This window comes from Lampris incognitus, chromosome 14 (assembly GCF_029633865.1).
Source record: "Lampris incognitus isolate fLamInc1 chromosome 14, fLamInc1.hap2, whole genome shotgun sequence".
Classification (NCBI taxonomy): Eukaryota; Metazoa; Chordata; class Actinopteri; order Lampriformes; family Lampridae; genus Lampris; species Lampris incognitus.
This window is the reverse complement of record NC_079224.1, coordinates 4,590,062-4,617,062: the sequence shown is the minus strand read 5'-3', so window position 1 is coordinate 4,617,062 and position 27,001 is coordinate 4,590,062. Positions and strand designations below refer to the sequence as shown.

The 27,001-nt window shown below is 41.5% G+C and overlaps 1 protein-coding gene across 1 annotated transcript in view; it reads left to right on the top strand.

Annotated features, from left to right (window-relative positions):
• The first annotated feature begins 2,947 nt into the window (after positions 1-2,947).
• The window catches only part of paxip1 (PAX interacting (with transcription-activation domain) protein 1), a 41,827-nt gene continuing 17,773 nt past the window's right edge, over positions 2,948-27,001 (top strand). Inside the window, exons 1-17 of the mRNA XM_056293158.1 lie at positions 2,948-3,133; positions 5,256-5,390; positions 6,921-6,964; positions 7,432-7,495; positions 8,161-8,271; positions 8,930-9,005; positions 9,124-9,657; positions 10,924-11,039; positions 12,123-12,999; positions 14,813-14,907; positions 21,047-21,142; positions 22,053-22,190; positions 22,633-22,754; positions 22,952-23,136; positions 23,366-23,409; positions 25,223-25,290; positions 25,473-25,575. Of these exons, the coding sequence (XP_056149133.1) occupies positions 3,053-3,133; positions 5,256-5,390; positions 6,921-6,964; positions 7,432-7,495; positions 8,161-8,271; positions 8,930-9,005; positions 9,124-9,657; positions 10,924-11,039; positions 12,123-12,999; positions 14,813-14,907; positions 21,047-21,142; positions 22,053-22,190; positions 22,633-22,754; positions 22,952-23,136; positions 23,366-23,409; positions 25,223-25,290; positions 25,473-25,575 (2,889 nt within the window). The 5' untranslated portion in view covers positions 2,948-3,052. The remainder of the gene's footprint in view (positions 3,134-5,255; positions 5,391-6,920; positions 6,965-7,431; positions 7,496-8,160; positions 8,272-8,929; positions 9,006-9,123; positions 9,658-10,923; positions 11,040-12,122; positions 13,000-14,812; positions 14,908-21,046; positions 21,143-22,052; positions 22,191-22,632; positions 22,755-22,951; positions 23,137-23,365; positions 23,410-25,222; positions 25,291-25,472; positions 25,576-27,001) is intronic.

Genomic DNA, 27,001 nt, shown 5'->3' with positions numbered 1-27,001 from the left:
GATCAGCCGCAGCATGAAGATATGGGAAAGAGTAATAGAAGCTAAGTTAAGAGGAGAGGTGATGATCAGCGAGCAGCAGTATGGTTTCATGCCAGGAAAGAGCACCACAGATGTGATGTTTGCTTTGAGAATGTTGATGGAGAAGTATAGAGAAGGCCAGAAGGAGTTACATTGTGTCTTTGTAGATTTAGAGAAAGCATATGACAGGGTGCCGAGAGAGGAGGTGTGGTATTGTATGAGGAAGTCGGGAGTTGCAGAGAAGTATGTAGGAGTGGTGCAGGATATGTATGAGGGAAGTGTGACAGTGGTGAAGTGTGCGGTTGGAATGACAGATGGGTTCAAGGTGGAGGTGGGATTACATCAAGGATTGGCTCTCAGTCCTTTCTTGTTTGCAATGCTGATGGACAGGTTGACGGACGAGATCAGGAAGGAGTCTTCATGGACTATGATGTTTGCGGATGACATTGTGATCTGTAGTGAGAGTAGTGAGCAGGTTGAGGAGAGCCTGGAGAGGTGGAGGTATGCACTGGAGAGCAGAAAGTCAGTAGGAGCAAGATGGAATACCTATGCGTGAATGAGAGGGAGGACAGTGGAATGGTGAGGATGCAAGGAGTCAAGGTGACGAAGGCCTATGAGTTTATATACTTGGGGTCAACTGTACAAAGTAACAGGCAGTGTAGAAGAGAGGTGAAGAAGAGAGTGCAGGCAGGATGGAGTGGGTGGAGAAGAGTGTCAGGAGTGATGTGTGACAGAAGGGTACCAGCAAGAGTTAAAAGGAAGGTTTACAAGATAGTTGTGAGACCAGCTATGTATGTTGTATGGTTTGGAGACAGTGGCACTGACGAAAAGACAGGAGGCGGAGCTGGAGGTGGCAGAGTTGAAGATGTTAAGATTTTCATTGGGAGTGATGAAGAAGGACAGGATTAGGAACGAGTATATTAGAGGGACCGCTCAGTTTGGACAGTTTGGAGACAAAGCAAGAGAGACAAGATTGACATGGCTTGGACATGTGTGGAGGAGAGATGCTGGGTATATTGGGAGAAGGATGCTGAATATGGAGCTGCCAGGAAAGAGGAAAAGACGAGGGCCAAAGAGGAGGTTTATGGATGTGGTGAGGGAGGACATGCAGGTGGCTGGTGTGACAGAGGAAGATGCAGAGGACAGGGCGAGATGGAAACGGATGAGCCGCTGTGGTGACCCCTAACGGGAGCAGCCGAAAGTACTACTAGTAGTAGTAGTAGTCAGTGTTGCAGTCGAGTCACTAAACCTCGAGTCCAAGTCGAGTCTCGAGTCCCCAGTGTTCGAGTCCGAGTCCCCAAGAAGAGTCCGAGTCGAGTTCGAGTCAAGTCCCCATTACTTGAGTTGGAGTCCGAGTCATCAAGGTTGAGTCTGAGTCAAGTTCCAAGATGGGCTCCAGTGCTCCACTCTGGCACGGTAAAAAAGCTGACATACAAATAAAAAAGGTCTACATAAAACAAAAATGACACAGCTGTCACCATTTCAAAGAGAGTTTATTTACTTTGTGACACAATAGCCAAACCAAAAAAAAGTCCATCAATTAAAAAGTCCTCATCTTCAACTTCCGAGTCCGAATGCAGTCAATGCTCGAGTCCGAGTCATCGCTGCTAAAGTCCAAGTTGAGTCCTCCAAAATTATGACTTGCGTCGGACTCGAGTCCGAGTCTTGGACTCGAGTACTACAACACTGGTAGTAGTAGTAGTAGTAGTAGTAGTATCTACTTCTGGCGAATCTCTTGGTGCTCTACACGCCCAGGGAATCTAATCTATGTAGAGTATTCTCTCAGACAGGAGCACTCTTCATGAAGTAAAGGCTTGTGTTTGCATTCAGTTTTTTTTCCAAAGTTGAAGTTTGTCACTGCTGTTGGAGCAGCTGACAACTGCAGAGGTCCTTCCCGAACTCCTAGACATCGTTGTCAAAAGTAACGTTAAGTAACAAGTAAAGGAAAAAGTTAAAAAAAATGACCACTTCGTATGACAACTTGTATTCAAACGCAAGCATCTTGTAGGGAGATGCCACCGCCGTAATGGCGACGTGTCTGCTTCCGGTACCTCCCCGGATTCGTGTAGTGTCATTGCCCGAGCCGTAAGTCAAGTCAAGTCAATTTTATTTGTATAGCCCAATACTGCAAATTACAAAATTGCCTCACGTAGCTTTAGAGCACGTTATAGCTTTCCGTACCGAAAACCCGATTTGTTTTCGTGTCAAACAGTGCTTCTGTTATGACGCCGCGCCCCTTCCTGTCAGGACGGCCGACTGGCCGGACCCGCGAAAATAGACCCGCTAAAAAAAAAAAAAAAAAGTTGGAGACCCCTGCTTTATGCAATACTGTATACATCCAAGTACTTATTTTGTTATTTGACCAGCAACGGGAATGGTTTTAGTCCGATGTGCTACCAACTGGCAAAAAACATGGCATGTCTATTTTCTTGTTACTAAGCAGGATTTCCAAACATCTTCACCTAATGCAGTACTCTTGATAAATACACTGCCAAGATAACGCACTAATGTATTGAACACTTGGACATCAGCAGAACAATTGGTTTTAAGGTGACATTATTATTTCATATTCACGAGGTGCAGCTATGAGAGGTGCGCGCGCTGTCACCAGAAGCTGAGTCGGAAAGCCTTTTCTCACTTATGCAGTTCCACAATCCCGTGAAACATCCACTTTCCCAGCACAGGGGGGTTACGTATCTATGTCAAAAAATATTTAAGAAGCTGTTGACTTTTCAGAGCGGAACTTTATTGAAAATAATCTATTATATAATACTAATAACATGTAGGAAATGGGTTATTCGAGTTTTAAAGAATACACTGTTTAATGTTAAAACGACAGTAATAAGCACCCCCTCGCTTGAAGATGCCCCAGTCCAGAGCGCGCTCAGCGATTTGGCGCTAGCGAGCGCTCTCTGGTTTAATGGTCCGAGCCAGCTGCAGCCAGATAGCTCGCCTCTCTCCCTCTCTCTCTCCCTTTCTCTGTCTGCCGGACTGACTTCTTTCATGTGCAGCCATATAAGATTAATGGACAATCATGTCTGACGAAGAACCAAAGGTCCCCGAAGAACTTTTTAAAGATGTCAAATTCTACGTGGTGGGGGACATTGATCAGAAGGTGAGGCTCTAAGCGTTAGCTTTTAGCTAAGCAGCTAGCATGCTAACTGTTTAGCGTTGAAAGTAGCGGATTTGTCGGGAGAAGCTAACCACATAGCTGGCTAATGTGTCCAGTGGTAAACAGATGATCTCGCTTGCTAGCGGGCGAGCTGACTGGCATTCCAGCACCTATTCTGTGCTGCGTATCGTCAGAAGCTGTTGGAATCTCGTTACGGTAGCTATTGACATACACAGGGTGTTTTGCATGAATGTTATATCGTCGCACTTTTTGCATGCATAGAACTTGGCTATAGAGTCATCTGTTAGCTTCTAGCTAGCAGTTTATCCAACTGGGGATTGCTAAGCTATTGCGTTAGCGAGCTTCAACTAGGTTAGCTCTCTGCTATTGCTCACGAAGACCAAATAAACGAATTGGCTCTCCTTTTTTCTCACAACAGAATTCTGTTCATAGTTTAAACTCCCACCAACCTGTAACTATATCAACATCTTGCACAAATGAGCGCCCATTAGTGCGCATGTGTCAGGGGTTGGGCTTGCCTTTGGTACTTTCGACCTGTGGCATAGACTTGTATTTCCTGCCAAATGATGACTCCTGTCGTTTCTCCTTCGAGGTTCAGTGGCAGTGCATGTTTTCATTTTCTGGTCATCAGAACCGTTGTACAAATCAGCGTTGACATTTAATATTTATTAGTGAATTGTCAAATGAATTGTTCTTTTCGTCCATACGGTCTTGTTTCAGAGATGTAACAACAGTTTTAAGCACAGATGACTAACCTCAATCCTCAAACACCTTGCTGACATTTTTGTTGCACTTTACTATGAGCTTTTTATTTATTACTAATTGTAACGGACTCAGCCTCTTCAAAAATAAAGACAAAGGTGTAAGAACTAGATAATTTCCTGTGATTTGATGCTGATCAGCATAGCCGTAATTCACTATCGTCTATAGTGGTATGAATATTGATTTTGTTGCTATTATGGGGAACCTTGTCAATACTGAAAATTTTAATTTTTCCTCTGTAGAGATTTCACCCAATTTAATGATGAAATCAACTGAATTAATTTAATTTCTATCATATTTAAAAATTCCTGCCCCCTTCCCCAACAACATCTGTTGTTCAAATCTGGGATTGCTGAGGTACTTTATATATATATATATATATATATATATATATATATATATATATATATATATATTTATTTTTTTTTTGAGATGATGGCAAATATAAAGCAGGTCTTTAGAAGCACTTCTGTGTTTATAAGTTATGGCAATGCCTATTTTCCGTCAAAATACTGAAAAAAATAAAATTGTGTTTTGTTTTACTGTCTATTCAAGTACTTATAGAATTATGGCATAGTCTGCTTTTATTACATGCTTTGCTGTTCCCTAGACAATTTTCACCATCTGGTGGGGTGCAAGGTCACCTAGGCATCCCTTAAGTAGTTGGTTGGTTATGTACTATCTTGGATAAGGATACTGTTGACAGGTATGGCTGCACAGGGGGTTGTATCTCAGTCTAGTCCCAGCTAACCTCAGTTCCACTTAGCAAACCTCATTAACCACTAGGTCACCCTTTTAGGCACTGAACCCATCTCAAGACAAGTTGAATTGTCTCTTTGCCCTTTGACTTCAGGGCTGTAAACACTTTTTTTTAGAGTTATTGCTTCAGGTAAACCAGTGTTATTCTTGCATTTTAGTCTCGTGCTTTTACTGATATCATGATATATATCCAGTATGGGTTTACTCTTAGGCACCTAGCCCGGGACTTGTTACAGAGTGTAGATTAAGTTAAGTTGAAATGAATGTTTTACTGTAATGGTTCTGAGACCTTGACAGCCTTACAATATCAAACAGAATTTCTAGCCAAAGTGTTTTCTTACATCTTACTTCTTATTTGTTTCATTTTATTACTGGGCTCTTTTTGTAATTTGTTTATCTTAACTGTGAAGATGTAAAATGCTTCTTAACTTATTTGTGCTTTGTACGTCTTTTTTTTTTAAAGCTACTACGAAGTGGCCCCATGATGTCACTTAGTCCTATTATTTTCTTGCTTTATCACATTTGGGAGACCATTGTGGCTGAAAAACCTTATGTGAATAACATTTCTATATTATTTTCTTAGGTGGTGCAGCTGCTGAAAGCTGGGAAAGGTAAAGAAGTATCATACAATGCCTTGGCCACTCACATCATAGCAGAGGATGGGGACAACCCAGAAGTGGGTGAATCACGAGAGGTTTTTGACCTGCCTGTTGTCAAGGTAAGAGTTATACCACATGATGTACATAGTCACTCTCTGGGTGTTTTTTTTAACTCCCATAGTATAAAACTAAACAAAAGCTGTAGCTATGTTTCTTCAACCTATTGTGGTTTATTATTGTGGCATATGCAGTTTCACCTCTGGGGCTTCTGGTTATGTCATTTTACCTTTTTCTGTGACCCTCCCTTGCTAAATAAATATAGTACCCCATTCACAGCCTAATCTATAAACTGTGTGGCAGTTTTATGTGTGACTGTGAGATGGAGTGGAGTTGGTATTCCGTAAAAGTTTTATTGGCGATTTGCTGACTCAAGACCTAGTAACATTTATGGAAATGTCTCTGGATAACAATTTGAACAAAAGCTGTGAGATTGCTGTATCAATCTTATGCAAGATGCTTTTACAAGAGCAAGTGAAACAATCAATAGAAATTCAACTGTGACTTAGTCATGGCGGGCCTTTGTCTGAAGCGAGAATTTTATTTGTAAACCAGCAAAAGTAAGAACATGTTTAGGAAATGGGTTGACCTAAAAATAAGAGCTTCTTTCAGTCTACGCAGAGGATGAGCTCATTCGGCAGCTTTGTGGTAGGTACAGTTACAGATGGCATACTTTAAGATGTTAAATGCATCCTATAGGAGTAGGGTGTAATGACACAGAAGGCACTGTCATGTGATGTGTGAACAAATGCTGTCTGTAAATATTACAGATAAAAGGTGTGTGTGTGTGAACAGGGAGAAAACACCAGTGGTGCTGGAAAAAACATTGCTGCAATGTTACAGAATGTATGTTTGAATGTTGTTTAGGAAAAAAAAAACTTTTCTTGGTTGAGATCACAAATGCCTCATCATTCCAAAAGTGCTTCTGAAGGCCTGCTTTGTATTTGCCATCATCTCAAAAAAAAAAAAAAATCAGTATAAGATACCTCAGCAAACCCAGATTTGAACAACAGATGCTGTTGGAGAAGGGGGCAGGAATATTTGAAATATGATACAAATTAAATTAATTCAGTTGATTTCATCATTAAACGGGTAAGATTTCTACATAAGAGAAATTAAAAATGTCAGTATTGACAAGGTTCACCATAATAGCAACAAAAACAATACTCATACCACTATAGATGATAGTGAATTACAGCTATGCTGAGCAGCACAAACTAAATCACAGGAAGGTATCTGGCTCCTATGCCTTTATCTTTATTTTGGAAAAGGTTGATGAATAAGTAGTTAATGATTTTCCTTTTGTTTACAAGGTTGGCTCTGCATTTTTCTTTTGGAAGAAAGGCTTAACAAAGTGAGAATCAGTGCAAATTAGATTATCGTTTTAAGAGTAAGAAAAACATTTTTGATAGTTCTGTAATTCTTTTATTTTTATTTTTTTGCTGTCCAAGGGAGACCAAAAAGACATTGTCAGCCTTGATCAAACAGTGTAAATAACACTTTTGGCATACCATAACTGAATCATTGTAATACAGCACAACATAAGAAAACTGAAAATATCAAGTAATAATGTCGTCTCTCATGTCTTACAGCCATCCTGGGTGGTCCTGTCAGTTCGATGTGGAGACCTGTTACCGTATCCCTTCAAATCTCAATCCAAATCCCCTCTGACTTAAATGTTATAATTTTGATTGTTAATGTATCATAAACACTAACATGTTATATTTTTCACATTAAGGGGGGTAGTGACAGCATTAAGTCTATGCTCTCTTACTCCTCTGTTCATGTTCGTCTCTGCCATGAATCACTTACCAAATGTATGTGTTGCTGCTTTCATGTGTAAACATTCAGTTTACATATCAACAATGAAAAAGTAATCATTTTCAGCATTCTATTAAATTAAAAATTGGTTTGCAGGTATTTCATTTGCACATGGTATTGGAACTGGCTAAAATAATGAAGCTAATTTAAAATGTGTATTCAAGTAAAAATGAGAAAAAAACAACATTAAATTCATCCAAATTTGTGTCATTAGGGACTGATGTGAGAGTCATGTTTTATTTTGTTGTTGTGTTGTTTTCACCTTAACCAATGACACTTCAGAGTGACTGGATTCTCCCCAGAGTCAGGCCAGATATTCTTTGGAGTCACTGCTTGTCTACCTAGGGTAAGAGTGTGTCGCTGCATGCACAGCTTGCTATATGTGTGACTTAGTGAAACAACAAAGTCCTAATGTCTGAATATGCTATTTACATATTTAGATGCATTTTCTGAGGTCTAAGTTGTTTTCTGATTCTGACTTGTTATGGTTCTGATGAGAAACATCCCTTTTTGAAAGAGTTTTACATTGCTTTTTTGTAATTAATTAGGTAGGATGTTTAAGAGTGACAAGATATGATGGATTTGAACCCAGGGTGTTCTGTTAGTCCTGAACCTGAGAAACCCAGACTACACATTAAAGAGATACTCCAAAGTTTTGATTTTAGTTACTCATATAGTTGAACTCAATGGCTCAAGATCATTCTCTGCTAGATTTGTTTGGTTTATTGGTCCGGAGGTGTCGTACTGTGTGCCATCAAAGGCCATGTTGAGTTGACGGGGCCTGTGTGGCCCTGCCTTATGAAGTATCAGGGAGCAGAGTACTTAACACCTAACATATTACTGCTTTAGCTGGAAGACCCTGTACCTCAACCAAAAGGGTTAAAAGAGAATTTCTGCCCTGGGGATCAACAAACCACATCAAATAAATAGATGGATAAACTAAGATGGAAAAAAGTGAATCAGCAAAGTAAGCAGTACATTGTGTGCGTGTGTTTCTTATTTTTGTGCTAGCTTCCAGATGATCTCAACATGCTCTGGGCTTATATTACCTTCTATGGAGGGGAATGTCAGCTTAATCTCAATAAAAAAGTCACCCACCTGGTTGTAAAGGAACCAAAAGGGGTAAGTGTGTTTTTGTACCACTTTAATATTGATATCTCATATTGTTTGAGTGTAAATTCTATTTCTATTTCTATTTTTTTGTTTTATTTTATTTTTTATTTTTATAGTACTAAATTGTAAAGTGCATTGCACCAGTCTCTATGCATGAACTGTGCTATACAAAAGTTTGATTGATTTGGATGAATGTGACGATGAGAACTTAATGAATTTATCCATGTTTTTCATAACTGCTCTTCATATTCAAAGCTTTGATGCTTCATGTTTGATGTAGACACCTATGTTCCTTACATGCAAATGGACAGCCCCTTTGTTGTACTTTTCAGTTTACAGTTACAGAATAGCGTCCCTCGGCTTTATAGCTATTAATGTATTCCTGTAGGGACACAGAACAGAAGATTGCAAAATTTGATGATGATCCACAGTATAGTGCTTAGCTTTTGCTGGAATACACCGGGTCAGTCTATTTTATGGAAGGGGCAGGTTGTCTTAACTGTCAAATATCATGTCCATTAAATTATGTTTGACAGTGAGTTTGTGCATATTAAAATTTGTCCTCAATGTTTTATTTATCTTGTGTAATTTTCTTGAAGTGATCATTACTGCTGCACTCAGTTAAATAAATACCTGTTTTGTTTTGTTTTTTTTCTCCCATTCCCAGGCCAAGTTCGAATGTGCCCTGAAGCACCCTAGCATCAAAATTGTTGTTCTGGATTGGATTACAGACTCAGTCAGGGGTAATTTTAAGTGAAATACTTGGGAAATACTTGCTTAAGTTCATATTTTTCTTTATCATTTAGTGCTTTTTTTCCCTGCTTCTTACCCTTGACTCTCCACTTGACATCTTATTCAAAGATAAAACCAGGAAGGACGAGGCCTTCTATCATCCCCGTCTCACTTTTATAGAGCCAGAAGAAGAGGAAGACAGTGATGGTGAGTCATATGACCAGCGATCCCATTCAGATGGTAGTTATAGCCCACGGCACTCTCGAGCCTCCAGTGCTGCCTCATCCTGCGACGACTCCCCTACCAGCCCTGAAAGACGACCTGGACCAAAAAAACTCAACTCTGTTTCCCCTACTCCCTCTCGCAAGCCAGAACGCCGTAGTGAGCGCATGTTTGACGACTCAGATGATGACTCCTCCACAGAGAAAGAGGGGCAGAACCTCAATTGGACACCAGCTGAGGTTGTTGCACCGACCACTGCTGTGACAACTAATACAGCTAGAAGGCGGGGGGTACCAACTGGTAGCAAAGACCCAGTTTCATCCTCAGGCAGTGGGTTGATCAATCTGTGTGCCACTGTACCACCTATACCTGGCAGTATTGTTCCAACGCCGCCGGATGGCCGTTCTCTTGCTGCTCCCCTGGGTCAAGCCACACAGCAAGGTCAGTATGCTGAGGGCAACTGGCACTACTGTGCTGGGTTTGTGTTTTTGTTGATGTTTTTGTATCTCTGTCCTTGCAGAGGTTAGAAGAGTTTTTAAGATTAGATTAAATTTGGTTAAAACTAAAAGTTTGGGAAAGAGTAAGCCAATAGAATGAATATTCCACAACCCCTTTGTGTCTGGCTGTAACGTACTTCCAGTATATAGATTGTGCCTAGTTAGGATTTAGAGCTATATTCAATAGCCACATCACATACAGCAGTACTCTACGACCCCATTTTTATAAACAGTCCATACTTTGCATTTACACCTAGTATTCATATGCATTCTCATTGTCTGCATTGTGATCAGATCTAATATTTCATGTGCACTATGCAAAGAATACGAATGGATGTGAAGGTAGTAAGTCTGTCCAATGTCATCAAAAAATGGTAGGCCACAAAATTGTTGAAGGGTTAATTTTAACAGTTCAAATTCAACTAGCAGAAAGAATAGATAGCTACTTTATTGTACGACGAGAGGATATTTGTTTTCACCTTGTACAGAGCCTCACATACAGGATTTGGGAATGTTTGCAATCACAGCATTGTAAAATGGCGACAGATGTACTCTTAGCCCCCCCTTGGTTCAGAAATGGTCGTTCCCTCTTCGCATAGATGGCTTCTTTGACTTCCTGTTGAAACTAGGGCCTAAGAGTCCATTTGTCGTCATCTTACAATGCAAACATTCCCAAATCCTCTGTGAATAGTACACATGGCCATTGAAACTCTAGTTACTGGTCACACCTATTTACATATGAAACTGATTGTTGGTTTGAGTCGTTAAGCAGCTGTATTGCTTATAAGGGTGGGGATACCTGCAGTCAGACTGAAGAGGTCACTTAGATGAGTGATGAAACGTTTCTCTCAGTAAACGTTGCGGCTAGATGAACCGATTCAACTTTCATTGATTTTCTTACCTGTTTTATTGAGCATACATAAAGATGATCCTTTAATTTCTTTTAATTCTTGGTCTTAATATTCTTTTAAGTCCTTTTAATCTTGTTCTGTATCTCTTTTTATTGTTTTTTAGGCCTTTAAGGCACTTTGAATAATCTTTATGTATGAAATGTGCTATATAAACAAACTTGACTTGCAAGACATAGTCACCCAGCTTTGATTTAAAGCTTATTAAACCTAATCATATGTCCCTCTTGTTTCCTCATCTTCAGGGGGTTTTAAGGCTTATTAAACCTAATCATATGTCCCTCTTGTTTCCTCATCTTCAGGGGGTGTATCAGGGTCAGATGGCATCTCTGGGTGGAGCCCAGCTACGAGGACTTTGCGGAACATCACCAACAACTCTGACATGCAGCAGACCAACCGGCCTGCTAATGTGGCCCATGTAAGAAATTATAGATGTTTCCATAACCTAATGGGAGCATTCCTTCAGAAAACGCATTCAGATCTTGGATGTACTGAGTCACAAATGGTTATTGAACAAAACCACTTCAACATCTCCCTTTCAGCTAACTAATTTACTTTGTTAAATTCACTTTTCTCTTAACTGCTGCAGTCACACACCAGAGCACTTGGTGAAATTGGTCGAAATATAAGTCTTGAGAAAGACTATTTGAGCAAGACTTTAGTCTTACCAGAATATATCTTATTATAGTTATATCTGAATGTGTCTTATTTTTTGTGTCAATTATATCATCAGTGTCTGCCTTGTTGGTTGGGATGCACAATGTTCCCTGTAGTTTTTTCCTCACGTACCACTAAGCTCTATGCATATGCTTTCATTGTTATAGTAAATGCTAAAGTGGAAAGTGTGCACCCTTCTGTAATGCTGGAGTGTGCTCTATTGTGAACAACATAAAAATATCCTGACAACAGGCCTTGTCCCCATGTTTAATGCCGTTTGGAAATTTTAAGAAATCAAAAGCCTTCCACAAAACATAATGTGAGGAACAAAATGCGTCAACTTCCAAAATAGCACGTCAACTTCTGAATGAAATGCCAAATAATGCTTACCTTTAAGAGCCATGAAAAGTCTTGTATTCTAACCTGTTCTAACTGTTGAGTAATTCACTCAAAATTATTTGCTCATTGTAATCCATAGAGAAGCAGTGAAACTGCCCTAGTAAAGCTTCAGGAATAAATAACAGGTTGCACTGGGCAACCCCCAGGTGAATGAATGTAGGGCTCTGTGTGCAAGTGTATATAGTTAGGTGTTCGGGAAAACGTATGAGCTCACTCAACATTTTGGTTGACAAAACAGAAGGACAACTCTTTGTATTTAAGCTGTTTTGTCTGTCTCCCTTAATACCCTCCTGGCGAAGATGACACTTTTTCCCAGCCATTTTGAAACAGGATAGATGGGACAATACCCAATATTCTTGCTGTCAGAAACTCTGTAACATTTTGTCTTTATGGCAAATAATTCATTATTTCACTATTTGTAATATTATTTTCTTGAAACTTGCAGATTATCCAGAATCTGACGGCCAACCAGTCAAAGCCGTTGGAGCAGCAGACAAATCAGAGCCAAGCACCCATCCCAAACACAAACAATCCTCTTCTCTTTAACCAATCAAAACTACCCAACCAACCTCTTACAGCGGAACAGCAGCAGCAATTAATACAACAGCAACAGCAACAATCACATCAGGCTGCCCAGCAACAACACCACCAACAGATGCCGCAACAACAGCAACATCCTATGATGCACCTCCAGCAGCAGCATCAAATGATGCAGCTTCATCATCAACAGCAACAACAGCAACAATCACAGGTCACGCAGGGGTTTCCACAGTTACCCCAACAACAGCAACATTTTCTGCAACAACAGCAGCAAATGCACCATCAACAACAACAGTTATTTACCCAACAACAGCAGCAACAACAACAGCAGCAGCATGCGTTTTCCCAACAGCAGCTACGGCCCCAGCAGCTGTTAAGGCCTGGCTTACAGCAACTTCAGCAACAGCAGGTACTACAGCAACAGCTCCAGCAATTCCAGCAACAGCAGCGCTTGCAGATGCTACAGCAACAGCAGCAACAGCAAAATCAGCAACAGCAGCAACAACAGTTGCACCAACAACACCTGCAACAACAGCAGCAGCAACATTTCCTACAACAGCAGCAACAGCAGCAAATGCAGCAGCAACACATACAACAGATGCAGCAGCAACATCTGCACAATCAGCAACAGCAGGCCATGCATCAGAGCCAGCAGGCAATTCAGCAACAACAGCAGCAACAACAACAACAACCACAACAACAGCAGCAGACGTCATTGCAGCCTCAGCTCCAGCAGCCCCCTCAGATCTCCCAACTGTTTGGTCATGAGCCTGGCCAGGAAAGTAAGTAAAACAATCTGATTTGTTAGCCTAGTAAATTTTGGTTTACCTGGCATTTAACTTGGTTAGGTGCTTACATGGGAAACTCAGACAAAATGCAAAATCATGTATGTTTAATGTAAACATGATAAAAACATAATTGTGGGTTTCTCTGGATATCAAACATTCAAATTTATGGTTATAGAACTATTACAAGTATTAGATAATTTCATTAAAGTAAGTGCAAATAAGAGATAGTATGATAAGTTAAAGTATAGTATGATAACTTAAAAGAAATAAGGCATCTAGTAGGCATGTTTGGTGGGCACTTTTCATGGCAGTATATAGTAGCATCATTGTTGAAAACTCAACGTCATCCATACTTTTATTTTGTTAATACAAAATAAAAGCCATTATTGCTCTAGCACTTACACATGTTCTAGGTTAAAGGAAGGAGCTCATGCAACTATGCACCTAACATGTTGATCGCTAGTTCATTACAGTGTAAGTTAGTGTTATTGTTCAGCCACTTTATATTGCTTGTTAACGTCAATAACAAATAAAGCTGTGTTCCTAATGGCATACTAGCAAACTGTAACTACATGCTCAATGATTGATATACTGCCCAAGCAAATTGTAATTAAAGCAATATTATGCAACTTTTTACCTTAAAATAACAACTTCAAAATCATTTTGATGATACACTGACTTGTAATAGGGAGAACTGTGCCTCTTTCATTCCCAGTCCATGGCCTGAACACCTTATTCTTGCACTATGTAACTTGGGTTGAGTGGGTAAGGTCTCCCACAAGTGATATTTATTTTCCTAGGATGGTTAAGGCATGACCCACCCTATTCTGCCTCTGATTAGCTAGTATTCATTGCCTTTATTGGTTGGGTTGGTTGGTCGCATGAGGAGTGGGATTGGTTAGGGTAAGAATATCAGGGTAAGCCAGTCAAAGGCAGAGTAGGGTCAGCTCATGCCTTCGCCATCCTTGGGGGGAAAAAAATGTCATTCGCAAGAGTTCGTACCTGCTGAAGCAACCAAGTTACTACGTAGTGCAAGAGCAGGCGTTCGGGGCTCTCCATTCTCCCTATTACAAGTCAGTGTATCAGTAAAATTATTTTTGAAGTTGTTTTAAGATAAAAGATGTGTAATGTTGCTTTAAAGGATATGTTCAGTATGTCTTTATGCATGCTCAATAATCCAGGTAAGAAAATCAAAGAAAGTTAAATCATTTCATCTGGGTACAACTTTTATTGACAAAAACCTTTCATCACTCATCAAACTGACCTCTTCAGTCCCTTGACTGACCTCTTCAGTCAGGAACTGAAGAGGTCAGTCCAATTAGACAAACATTTAATTCTTCGAAAACAATGATATATTTGATTTGGAACAACCTTTTGCAGTTGATGCATCCCAGTACATCCCAGCTAGCTGTAAACTTCCACACTTAAGAGAAAGAGATCCTGTAGCTTTGCAGTCCTGTAGCATGTTACTGTCATGTACTTCCAGAGACTTGCGGATTTAGCCAATGACATTTATTGCGCAAGTGAAAAACAGTCACGTTTTTGTTTGTCCTACTTTTTCTTTGCTTTGCTCTATGAACATCTGCATACGTTTTATTTCTTAATATCACTAGAACATTCAGTGTTTTCTTGTTTTTTATGCATCTTTTGTATTGACCAGAATCCTTTAATGCAATTAATTACATTTGTGAAAACGTTTAACTTTGAAAAAAGAAACTGTAGGAGTACAAACCTTATTATCAAGCTGTGTGTCAAGGTAATTTTCTGTTTCTAACTCTTCTTTGTGTGACTATGCCTTCGTTTTTAGTCCCCGAGGATGGCTTCCTGCTAGGCTGTGTTTTTGCTATTGCTGACTACCCTGAGCAGATGGCTGACAAACAGCTCCTCACCACATGGAAGAGGGTAAGGAAATTACTCTGAGAATGGCCCGTGAGTGTTTTCTCTAAAAATATAAAAGAAAGAATGAAATGACTGAGTGGTCACAAGTTTTAGAAGGGTGCCATTTAAGCTGTAGTGCAGATACCATATCCTTATACCACCATGATGGCGCTGTGGATCGCAGCCTTGGTACAGCGCTCTTTAGTACTGTGTTTTTGTTTATTGTCTGTGTCCAGTTACTAAAACCCGATTACTTTCACTGGAGAAGAGCTGCTTAACATTTGGCAGTTCACTCCAGGTAGTGGTTAGTCCATTTATTGCCATATCGATACAGTAGCATCTGCATTGATCTGATGGGTGCATCAGCAAGGAGTACCGCATGATATAGTGCCACATTGATTTTTTGAGCACAGCTCTAGACTGCACTACATCCTGCAACACTTTGACTGCTCAGCGACATATGCAAGGATCCTATATGTGGACTTCAGCTCGGCGTTCAATACCATCATTCCAGAAATCCTCTTCTCTAAACTCTTCCAGCTCCCTGTACCCGCCCCCCCCATTGGTAAGTGCATCACCAGATTCCTGATGGGCAGGAAACAGCAGGTGAGGCTGGGAGAAGTAACTTCTGGTATACAAACAGTCAGCACTGGTGCTCCCCAGGGATGTGTCCTCTCCCCACTGCTCTTTTCCCTCTACAACGACTGCACCTCCAAGGACCCAGCTGTTAAACTCCTGAAGTTGGCAGACAATACTACGGTCATCAGATTCATCCCAGATGCTGACAAGTCTACATATTGGCAAGAGGTTGAACAGCTGGTGCTATGGTGCAGTCAGAACAACTTGGAGCTGACCATGCTCAAGACTGTGGAGATAACAGAGGACTTTAGGGGACACCCCTCAGTACTGCTCCCCCTCACAGTATCCAACAGCTCTGTGTCAGCCATGGAGACCTTCATGTTTCTGCGAACTGCCATTTCCAAAGACCTGAAGTGGGAGACCAACATCAACTCCGTCCTCAAAAAGGCTCAGCAGAGGATGTTCTTTCTGCGGCAGTTGAGGAAATATGGTTGAGCCAGTTTTACACCACAGTCCTTGAATCTGTCCTGTGTACATCCATCATGGTCTGGTTCAGAGCAGCAACAAAACAGGATAGGAACAGACTGCATTGAACAGTAAGGACAATGGAAAAAAAGTCATTGATGCTCCCCTGCCTACTCTGCAGGGCTTGTACCCCTCTAGAGCCCAGAAATGGGTGGGCAGAATCAGCAAAGACCCCCCCCACACCCAGGACACAGTCTGTTTGAACTCCTACCCTCTAGCAAGCGCTACAGAGTAATGTGCACCAAAACCAGCAGACACAGGAGCCGTTTTTTTTTCTTCTTCTTTTTTTCCCCACAGGCCATCTCTCTTATGAACGCTTAACAGCATGGTGCAATAATGGACACTTATTATGGAAACATGACACTTTGTAAATACCCCCTCTGGTCAAGATGTCTCACTTATGATGTGCAACTGCCTCTTTGAAGCCAGATGTGCAATACAAATGTACAACTGTAAATACACATACAACTGCTTTATACTTGTTACAAATTATTATTGTTATAATTATAACATCAGTATATAATATATCATATGATATATAATAGATAAATATATAGTATATATTTACGGGCTCTTTAGTCGACTGGTTAATGTAGTCGCCCGTGGTGTGGGAGATTGGGTTCCCATCCCGGCTGCGGTGGTTCCTTGCTGCCTCCCAAATTCACTACAATATATATTTTCATCCGAGGATACTTGACCTGATGATCATGATAATGATATATTTTTAGAATATGATATAATCTAAGCACAAGTTATAGATTATTCAGCCATAACACAATTCTGTAGAAAACTGTCAGAAAGTTGAATCAGTTCATCTGGACACAACGTTTATTGGGAGAAATGTTTCATCGCTCATCTAAATGACTTCATCGGTCTCAACTGACTACAGGTATACCCAACCTTATAAACAGCCCAGTTGCATAACGACCGAACCAATGATTGGTTTCATATGCCAGTTGCCGCTGTCTCCAAACCATGTAACATAGCTATTCTTACAACCATTTTGTAAACCTTTCCTTTAATTCCTAGTGGTACCCCTCTGTCGCAAAGCACTCCTGACACTCTTCTCCACCCAAGGTTTTTCCCGCATAGAGGAATTTTTGGCACCCCCCAAACACGTTTTAGCCAGCGCCAAAGGAAAATCACTAGCGCCAAAAAGATAAGAATTGAGAATAAAAATAACAATTCAAATCCTCTCAAAAAGTGTTTAATAGCTTGTTTCAAGTTCAGCCCATTCAGCCCCTCTTTCTTGCAATTTCCGTGGTTTGGACCAATAGTAATCGAGTTGATAGACAGGTTATCAGTATCTGAAACATTTTGGCTTCATATCTATGGGTCCATTTCGTGTCATGTCGGAGATTTCCCGCGATTGCGAAGAGCGAACTCAGAGTGATGGCGGTGCGTGAGCTCGGTGACAGCGAAGCTTATTGAAGCAGGCAGCCGGCACATAGACAGCGGAACTTTTCTGAAGACAGCCTTCGAGTCAGATCACCTGAGAGGTAAGTTTCCAGTGAAATTGAGCTTATTTTCTATGTATTGATTTGAGTATGTGTATAGCTACATATTTTATTCCAGATTGCCGGTCATTGACTGTGTAGTAGAGTTATGATAGACCAAAATCACCCCCACCAGACGCTCGTTGTCTCAACAGGTGCGCATTAATTAAATTTAGCTTGATTTTTTTTTGTTTTGTTTTTTTGTGGCGCAGTGGTTAGCACGGTCGTCTCTCAATAAGAAGGTCCTGGGTTCGAGCCCCGGGGTAGTCCAACCTTGGGGCTTGTCCCGGGTCGTCCTGTGTGGAGTTTGCATTTTCTCCCTGTGTCTGCATGGGTTTCCTCCGGGGGCTTCGGTTTCTTTCCACAGTCCAAATACATGTAGGTCAGGTGTATTGTCCATACTAAATTGCCCCTAGGTATGAGTGTGTGTGTGTGTCGGCCCTGTGTGACAGTCTGGCGGCCTCTCCAGGGTGTCTCCCCACCTGCCGCCCAATGACTGCTGGGATAACCTCCAGCATCCCCGCGACCCTGAGAGCAGGATAAGCGGTTCGGAAAATGAATGGAATGAATGGATTGTTTTCAATTTATAAATATCATGAGTAACGTTAGGCTATAAAATATGTATGATGTATAACCATCCCGTTCTTAATAATAAGAATTTGCGTATTATTGTATTGTCTGTATTGTTGTTGCGGAGAAAAGAGAAGGGGTTATTGAAAAACGATTGAGAGGAGGGAGAAAAACACGTTTTATGGTAAACTGTTGTAAAAGACTGAATAGTTTGTATTTGGGCGGCCTGCTGTATCTACATTAGTCTTAGAGTTGAATGTTTTATATTCCTTACAGTAATACACCGTAAATGTTAGCTAGCTAGTTTCTTTTCGAGTTAACAGCTGTTCACGTTAGCTACAGTCAGCTATGTTGCATCGATACCTGCTGCAAACTAACGTTGCATTAGCTAGCTATCGAAAGACCGTGGCGGGCGGCCAAGAAGACTCTGGTCGTACTGTACTTGTGTTTGCCCACCCCCCTTTATTTTATTTATTTATAACCAAGAGATAACGTTGCTGTATTATTTTCTCCACCACCCCCTGTCATCCATTCAACTGTGCTGATTAACCCTGGTCAACTCAGCCAGCTAGCTAGCTCCCTCAACCCCACTCACCTCACCCTCACTCCCTCCATTCAATTTTCAACAGGTGAAAACACCACTGAGGAACCAGCTCAAGGATGACCACCTTGATGTGTGCTGCAGGGTGGTGATTGACGGCCCAAAAGCAGATGACATCGACTACCATGGCCTTGTCAGATCCTTTTATTTCGTCAATAAAAAGAGGAGGGTGAAGTGCGCTGAAGCAGGCTGTGACCTCTGCAATTGACTACCTCCCCTCTCCCAACCCCACACCCCTGTCCCTCAACCCCACTCGCCTCACCCTCTCTCCCTCAACCCCACTCCCCTCTCCCTCAACCCCACTCCCCTCTAGCTCAACCCCACTCCCGTCTCCCTCAACCCCACTCCTCTCCCTTAACCCCATGCCCCTCAACCCAAATCCCACTCCCCTCTCCCCCTTACAATGCTGTAATAAAATGAATTTTTTAACGAGTTTGTTAATTGGAGTTTCATTTACTCAAGCATAATAGACATTTTTGTTTATCAATTTTTGTTTGACAAATGGTCAGAAATAACAGGAAAATGCATAGATTTCTATCAAATAAGGCAACACAGACTCATTGACTTTACTGTTGCGCATAGTCGCGATGCGGACCGATCATGCTTACTGTCATGCGTAGTCACCCCCCAAAGGCCCCTTCTGAGCCAGGAAAAACCCTGCCACCCTGCCTGCACTCTCTTTACCTCTCTTCTGCACTCCCTGTTACTTTGTACAGTTGACCCTAAGTATTTAAACTGATACGCTTTCGTCAGCTGTACGCCTTGCACCCTTATCATTCCACTGTCCTCCCTCTCATTCATGCATAGGTATTCCATCTTGCTCCTACTGACTTTCATTCCTCTTCTCTCCAGTGCATACCTCCACCTCTCCAGGCTCTCCTCAACCTGCAACCTACTCTTGCTACAGATCACAATGTCATCCGCAAACATATTCCACGGAAACGCCTGCCTGATCTCGTCCGTCAACCTGTCCATCACCATTGCAATCAAGAAAGGGCTCAGAGCTGATCCTTGATGTAATCCCATCTCCACCTTGAACCCATCTGTCATTCCAACTGCACGCCTCACCACTGTCACACTTTCCTCATACATATCCTGCGCCACTCCTACATACTTCTCTGCAACTCCCAACTCCCTCATACAATACCACACCTCCTCTCTCGGCACCCTGTCGTATGCTTTCTCTAAATCCACAAAGACACAATGTAACTCCTTCTGGTCTCTCTGTACTTCTCCATCAACATTCTCAAAGCAAACATCACATCTGTGGTGCTCTTTCGTGGCATGAAACCATACTGCTGCTCGCTGATCATCACCTCTCCTCTTAACCTAGCTTCTGTTACTCTTTCCCATATCTTCATGCTGTGGCTGATCAGCTTTATACCTCTGTGGTTGCTACAGTTCTGCACATCGCCCTTGTTCTTGAAAATCGGTACCAGTATACTTCTCCACTCCTCAGGCATCCTGTCACCTCCTAAGATTGTGTTAAACAATCTTGTTAAAAACCCCACTGCCATCTCTCCTAAACATCTCCATGCCTCCATACGTATGTCATCTGGACCAACTGCCTTTCCACTCTTCATCCTCTTCATAGCTGCCCTCACTTCCTCCTTGCTAATCCACCGCACTTCCTGATTCATCATCCAACCTTCTCTCTCTCATTTTCTTCATTCATCAGCCCCTCAAAGTACTTCTTCCACCTTCTCAACACACTCTCCTCAACACCTACTAACATATGCAATGCATTAATATCTCAATTGGGTATTTATCTTGACACAATGTAGAGTTCAAAAACCGGCGGTCATTAGGTAAGAGTGACATCCTGGTCCTTCTAGTGTTAATAACACATGATCTCGTGAAATGGGGAGTGTCTCGAACTGTGAAGGCCGAATAGAACGATTCGGAATTTGATCCAGTATCATCCCACCCCTAGATTAGCACACATGGCCATTGCATTTCTAGTTAATGGTCACAGCAATTTGCATATGAAACCGATGGTTGGTTCGGTTATTATGCAACTGTGCTGTTTATAAGGTCGGGAGATACCTGAAGTCAGTGGAGACTGACGAAGTCATTTAGATGAGTGATGAATCGTTTCTCCCAATAAACATTGTGTCCAGATGAACTGATTCACCTTTCTGGGATTTCCTTGCCTGGGGTTTTGAGCATGCATCAAGACAAAACCTTGTATAGTTGTGACATACCTGTTGTGCTTAAATACTTACCTCCAGTATTCTATTTATTATTGCATTTTTATTTTTTGTGGGTGATATATGTTATATGTGGTATATGATAAATACTAGAAGCTGCTGTAAACCGGAGTCAAACTCCTCGATTCTGATTCTAATAGCGATAGATGTTGTTAAATTTAACTTGTTTCCTCTTACACTAGGTCATCCAGGCTTGTGGGGGCACTGTTGACTCCACCCTCAACAACCGCTGCACACACCTTCTCTGTGAGAGTCAGGTCAGCAGCATGTATGTCCAGGTAGGCGGCAGCAGTATGCTCTGTGTGGCGATAACCAACAATTTTAAGTCAGTGCTATCAATAGCCTTACTTAGGGGTGGGTGATATCTGTATTCACCATATGCCATTTTATTTCACAGAAATGGTATATACATCACCATACATTTCTTTAGAAACTCATGGATGGTTTAGTAGGTAGTTGAAGGGGTGGCACGTATAGCCACATCAACAGCTGTTATGCAACACAGCGTGCAGGTTATATTTTTCTGTTCAGTGTTGGGTTTTCTAAACCTGAACAGAGCCCACACAATGGTAACAGCACACGGTTTCTGCTGTGTTATCTTGTGTTGTTTGGGAGATGTCCTGTTCTGCATTTGCAGCTTTGCACTCCTCCATGTCGCTCTTACATAGAAGTCACACAAAGCAATTCTACCAAAATCACATTAAGTGAATATTTCATAAAGCGGTCCTGTCCACGGATTTGTCGCATATTGCCAGATATACTAAAGGGAAAGGCTATGTTTTGGTCTGGTCTTATTATTCAGATTGCTGCGCACAAGAGGTCAGTACTCAGAAAGCAAACACAACCCAGTTTAATAAACTGTGGTAACTGGTATTCTAGTTATATGCCTACAGATGGTGATATTGGTCTTGTTCTGCATTGCGTCCCAGTTTCCTTCTGCCTAACCTCTGACTGCTTACCAATCACACTGTAAAGTATTGTGAGGTTCAGCATTTCAGTTATCAGATTCACATGACGACGAATGAAATTAGGTGTGTCCCTTTTTTTGTAACTACTTGCCAAATGTCATAGCAAAACAACAGTTTTAACAATATTGTGGTGTAAATAGCACTGGTTTTTGTCTTATAACTTTTTCATAGGGAAATCCAGCTAACACAATAATCCTTACTCGGATCTTTCCTTTGCCAGGCGCTAAGAGAGGGGAAGCGGTGTGTAACAGCCCATTGGCTCAACACTATACTGAAGAAGAAGAAGATGGTTCCCCCTCACAGAACACTACACCTACCCTTTGCCTTCCCCCCTGGAGCCAAACCCTGCTCGCAGCATGTAGGTTTAAAGCATGTCTAGTAGCAGTGTAGAGCAGAGCCTCTTTTGAAAGTTGTCACCTTGCTACTGATGTTCAGGTTAATGCATTCTTTTACATGAGTTTGAAGGCTTTTCACCTAAAATTGACTCAAGGTCTTGATTTACATTTGAAGGTATGTGGCAGTGTCTAAACCTAACTTTGTTAACGTGTATTTATGGATGTGCTCAAAATGTACATGTTAAAATAATCAAATATTGTGTCTCTGATCCCCCCATTTGACTTGGTTTACAAAGCAAGAGCAAACTAGTGGTCAATAGCATTTTTAACTCACATTTTGAAAACTAAATAGATATCAATTTACGTGGATCCTTCCAGTACAGTGTGGGTATCAGTTTGTCGATGTATCTCTTTATTTCTCTCTTTCCTTTTTTCTGCTCTTTCCCCTCTCTTCCTGCCCTCTAGATAATATCGGTGACAGGCTTTGTGGATACGGACAGGGATGACCTGAAGTTGATGGCTTACCTGGCTGGAGCTAGATATACTGGATACCTCTGTCACAGCAACACCGTTCTCATTTGCAAAGAGTAAGAGGGAGGGAGGAAGGAATGAATGGGGTAGTGGTTCGGAAAGGGTGGGGCGTGGATGGTCTGATGGGCAGGGAGATCTGATGTTGATGATGAGTGATGGATAGAGAAATTGGGGGGGTGAGAGCTGGGACTGGGGGAGAGATCTAAAGTTGTTAGCATACCCATTTTTTTTTCTCCTTCTCTGTCTCCCAAAGACCGAGTGGCCTGAAGTATGAAAAGGCGAAGGAGTGGAAGATCCCTTGCGTCAACGCTCAGTGGCTCTGTGATATCCTGCTTGGAAACTTTGAAGCTCTGAGGCAAATTCAGCACAGCCGTTACTCAAATTATAACCACCCTGAACCACTGGTGCCTAACCCACTGCTAGTACACAACCTGCTGGGTAGGTGAGCAGCAGGGCTGCCTTCAGTTTAACTGTAGATGGCCAGTGCATTTACTAATATGATTACTTCTTAACAAAGTCAGTTGCAAGGAATGTGATTGAATGATTTAGTGAGTTTAGCCCAGCCTTTGTGTGTAGGTTGATCTGTACTTGTGTTTGTGTGTGTATGTTTGTAACTGTCTGAACCTTTTTTTTTTTTTAATGTTGTTTGATTTGATTTCCCTTCTAGGCGCTTGGCGAACGCCAGTGAAAGTATCTCCAGAAGCTCTGGCGGTGAGTTGACCAAGTATCCAGTAGGTTCTATCCTTTGCTTAGGATAGCAAGGGCGATGGATACCACGTGTTGCCGTGCCAGTAATAAACTGGCCATACATGCATTCATTTTCTGCAACCGACATATGTTGGTTTATGTTGTGTATAGTCTGCTTTGTTCCTCATTTGTCAGTGTAATTGGTTTTTGCTCATTTTTTGTGTGACATCCCCTTTCAGCTGTCGAACCTTGTAGCATTATTTCTGTCTCTTCCCAACTGCTAGAACACTACTGATGTTTTAATAAGCAGCTCTCTAGTGAGCTAATGGTTCCCGTAGGTAAGTCAGTGGTGTCTGTTGAGAGTGTGGTCAGCCCAAACATGCAGTGACGTGGTAAACGCCTGTATTCACCACACCAGTAGCTTTACATTTGACAAGATTAGCTGAAAATATTTTCTCAAGGATTATTTATCTTCCCAGCACAATGTTCTATCTGCTGTGATGGGATGTTAAAATGAAACTTGTCAATAAATGTCCTGCTTTCACTAGCTATTGTATGTTCAACCACAGTACAGTACAGTACAGTAGGACAACAAAGGTGTCCCTTGATAGAGTTTCTTCATGTCCTAAAAACAGGATGGACATTTCCTTAAAATGGTTGCTTGGTTGCAGTTTAACTTATTTATATATCAATTAATATCTCCAGCTCTTGGGGGGTAAATATCCTTGGTGCATTAATATTTTTTGTTTTGTTTTTTTTTTGGGGGGGGGGGCAATCAGTACTGGAAAAAAGGTATTAATTAACAAAAGGTCTTCAGCGGTCATATTTTCAACTTCATAAAACGTACAGATGGCCATTAGTAGAAGTGTTGCACCTGTGTTGCAAACTTGTTTACACCCTGTGGTGACATTGTAGTAGCAACTTTTAACACAACTGCAAGGCAAATTTATTTGTATAACACATTTCAGCAGCAAGGCAATTCAGAGTGCTTCACATAATGAAGACGACATGTAAAAGCAACACAAAGCAATAAAAATACATTTAAAACAAATAAAAAGAGTACAAGTTACAGGGCAATGTAAGATGATAATTAAAAGCTTCACATTTTATTTAAAAGAGTCCAGCCCCTCTTCAGGAGTTTGGTACCAATCGCATACTATGTGTGGAGGTGAGCCCAACTATATCTAGTTGGTACCACTCCACCTCCCGCACCAGCTCAGGCTCCTTCCCTGCCAGAGAGGTGACATTCCACGTCCCAAGGGCCAATCCGCGATGCCAGAAGTCGGCACGCCCCGGTCCCCACCTTTGCCTGCCGTGCGGCCTGCATTGCGCCCTACCCCAATGTTCAGCCCTGCGTGTGGTGGGTCCATAGGGTGGTGGCTTCATGTTGGGTTTTTTTTCAGGCTGGGCCCGACTGGGCCCCATGGGCCAAGGCCCGGCCATCAGACATTCGCCAGCAAGCTCCCTTCCCAGGTCTGACTCCAGGAGGGGGCCTCGGTTTCCCTTTTCAAAGAAAAGCTAGTCTAGTTCCCAAGGGCAGCAGAACTCGTGTTTCAGTCTCAGAGCCCTGGAGAGACATTCTCTTCTCTTCAAAGAGATGAAATCTCAAAACGTACAAATTGAGGGAGGCGGGGAACAGGAAGTAGAGCTGAGGGCCATTGTGGAACTGTTAATGGTGGTTGTTCTCAAATGCGTTGATCTATTTAGATTGATAAATGTAGGCCTGCGTCACTTAATACTTTTTTCTTTCCTTTTTTTCAAATGGGAACCTTGACCCGTTCTGGTTCTCTCTGCACCTGTCTCTTGGCTGTACCTGTCTGTTGTCTGTGGCATACAGAATGTCCTGCTGCTCCAAAAGCAGAAGCTGTCTGACTCTATCAACCAGCCTCCTAATAAAAAAGCCAGGTCAGTAGATTATCTCAAAATTTATGCAAACACATTTAGATTGTTGAGAAATTTAACATGTCAGTATACATTGGCTTTTTGACACAATTTCACAACAATATGTCTCCCATTTTTAATCTTTACTCTTCATCACACATGTATGAATGAATGTATGTGTATTTATGTATGCAATATGTATGAAGACTTGAAGAAATCCAGTCCCCCAGTAAGAAGCTTCCACCAGAGTCCATACCTAACGCCATCTTGACAGGTTTTGAGCCTATGCAGGTGCAGCAGTACACCAAGGTAAATACACAATCTGTTTTTCTTTTTTTTCCTTTTTTTTCATTTATGCATTTTATGTCTAAGTGTCTTATACAAAGACAGGTGTGACAGTTGGAGATGAGTTTTCCATGTGCTTTTACGCTGTTGTTTGGGCTAATGACATCAATACATTGGGAATATGATATTCCCAAAACATGCATAATTTGGATTTTTTAATTATCTAAAAAAAATAAAATAAAAAATCTCCGTCAAAGGTTGTTTGCTTGAGTTTCCCCGGAGATACCAGAGATATTCATGAATACCAAGAACACAATCTCTTATATTGTATAATCCTCATGTGATTGTTGAGGAATAGGAATCAGGTCTCTACCGTTAACTGTGATAACCACTCAGTAGGGAGATTTTTATTTTAATTAAGTAATTTTGAATCAGCAAATAACATTATACCTGCAAGCCTTTCCCCTTTCTTATGCTGTTGTGCTTATTTCCATTTGCCATACACATGTGTGGGGCATAGCTAGCTGCATGTTGAGTGGCAACTATGAAAATGTGCTGCATCTAGTTTTTTTCTTTTTTTGCTACAGCAGACAACTATAAAGTTGAGAGAAGTGTGGCTTTTCTTAAGAGTCCTTAATGTCAATGGTTATTGTTGTGAGTTGTCCAATCACAACAGGTTTTATATTTTCTCAGCAACAGACGTTTTGCTGTAACAGCCAGAATAAGAATGTGGTGCAGATTCCAGTAAAAGCTGGTCATTAACTAATTCCCATAGATTCCAGTCATTAAATGTCATAAAGAAGCACATTAATTGCCATGTGGAAGCGTCTCTCAAGTATTTGAGAGTTGTAAGTCAGTGTCTTGTTGATGGTGATAGCTACTGCAGCTCACCATCGAAGATAAAATGTGATAGGCTTCTTTGCCCAAAGTTAATGTTGAGGCAGCACAGTTTTTTCTTTAAATTAAAAAAGTAAACAGCCTTACTGTCATTAACATTATGCTACAGACACAACTGACCGTGTCGGCGGGTGGGAAGCCAGATGTTGGTATGTGTCCTGGTCGCTGCACTAGCGCCTCCTCTGGTCAGTCGGGGCACCTGTTTAGGGGGAAGGGGGAACTGGGGGGAATAGCGTGATCCTCCCACGCGCTACATCCCCCTGGTGAAACTCCTCACTGTCAGGTGAAAAGAAGCAGCTGGCAAGTCCATATGTATCGGGGGAAGCATGTGGTAGTCTGCAGCCCTCCCCGGATCAGCAGAGGGGGTGGAACAGCGACTGGGACGGCTTGGAAGTGTGGAGTAATTGGATGGGTACAACTGGGAGAAAAAGAGGGGGGAAAAGCCACCAAAAAATATTACTTGTGATAGTGAAAAAACATTGTGTTCTATAAACCTTATCATGAAAAGGCTCATGAACCTTATCATAACATGTTTCCCAGACCCGTAAGATCG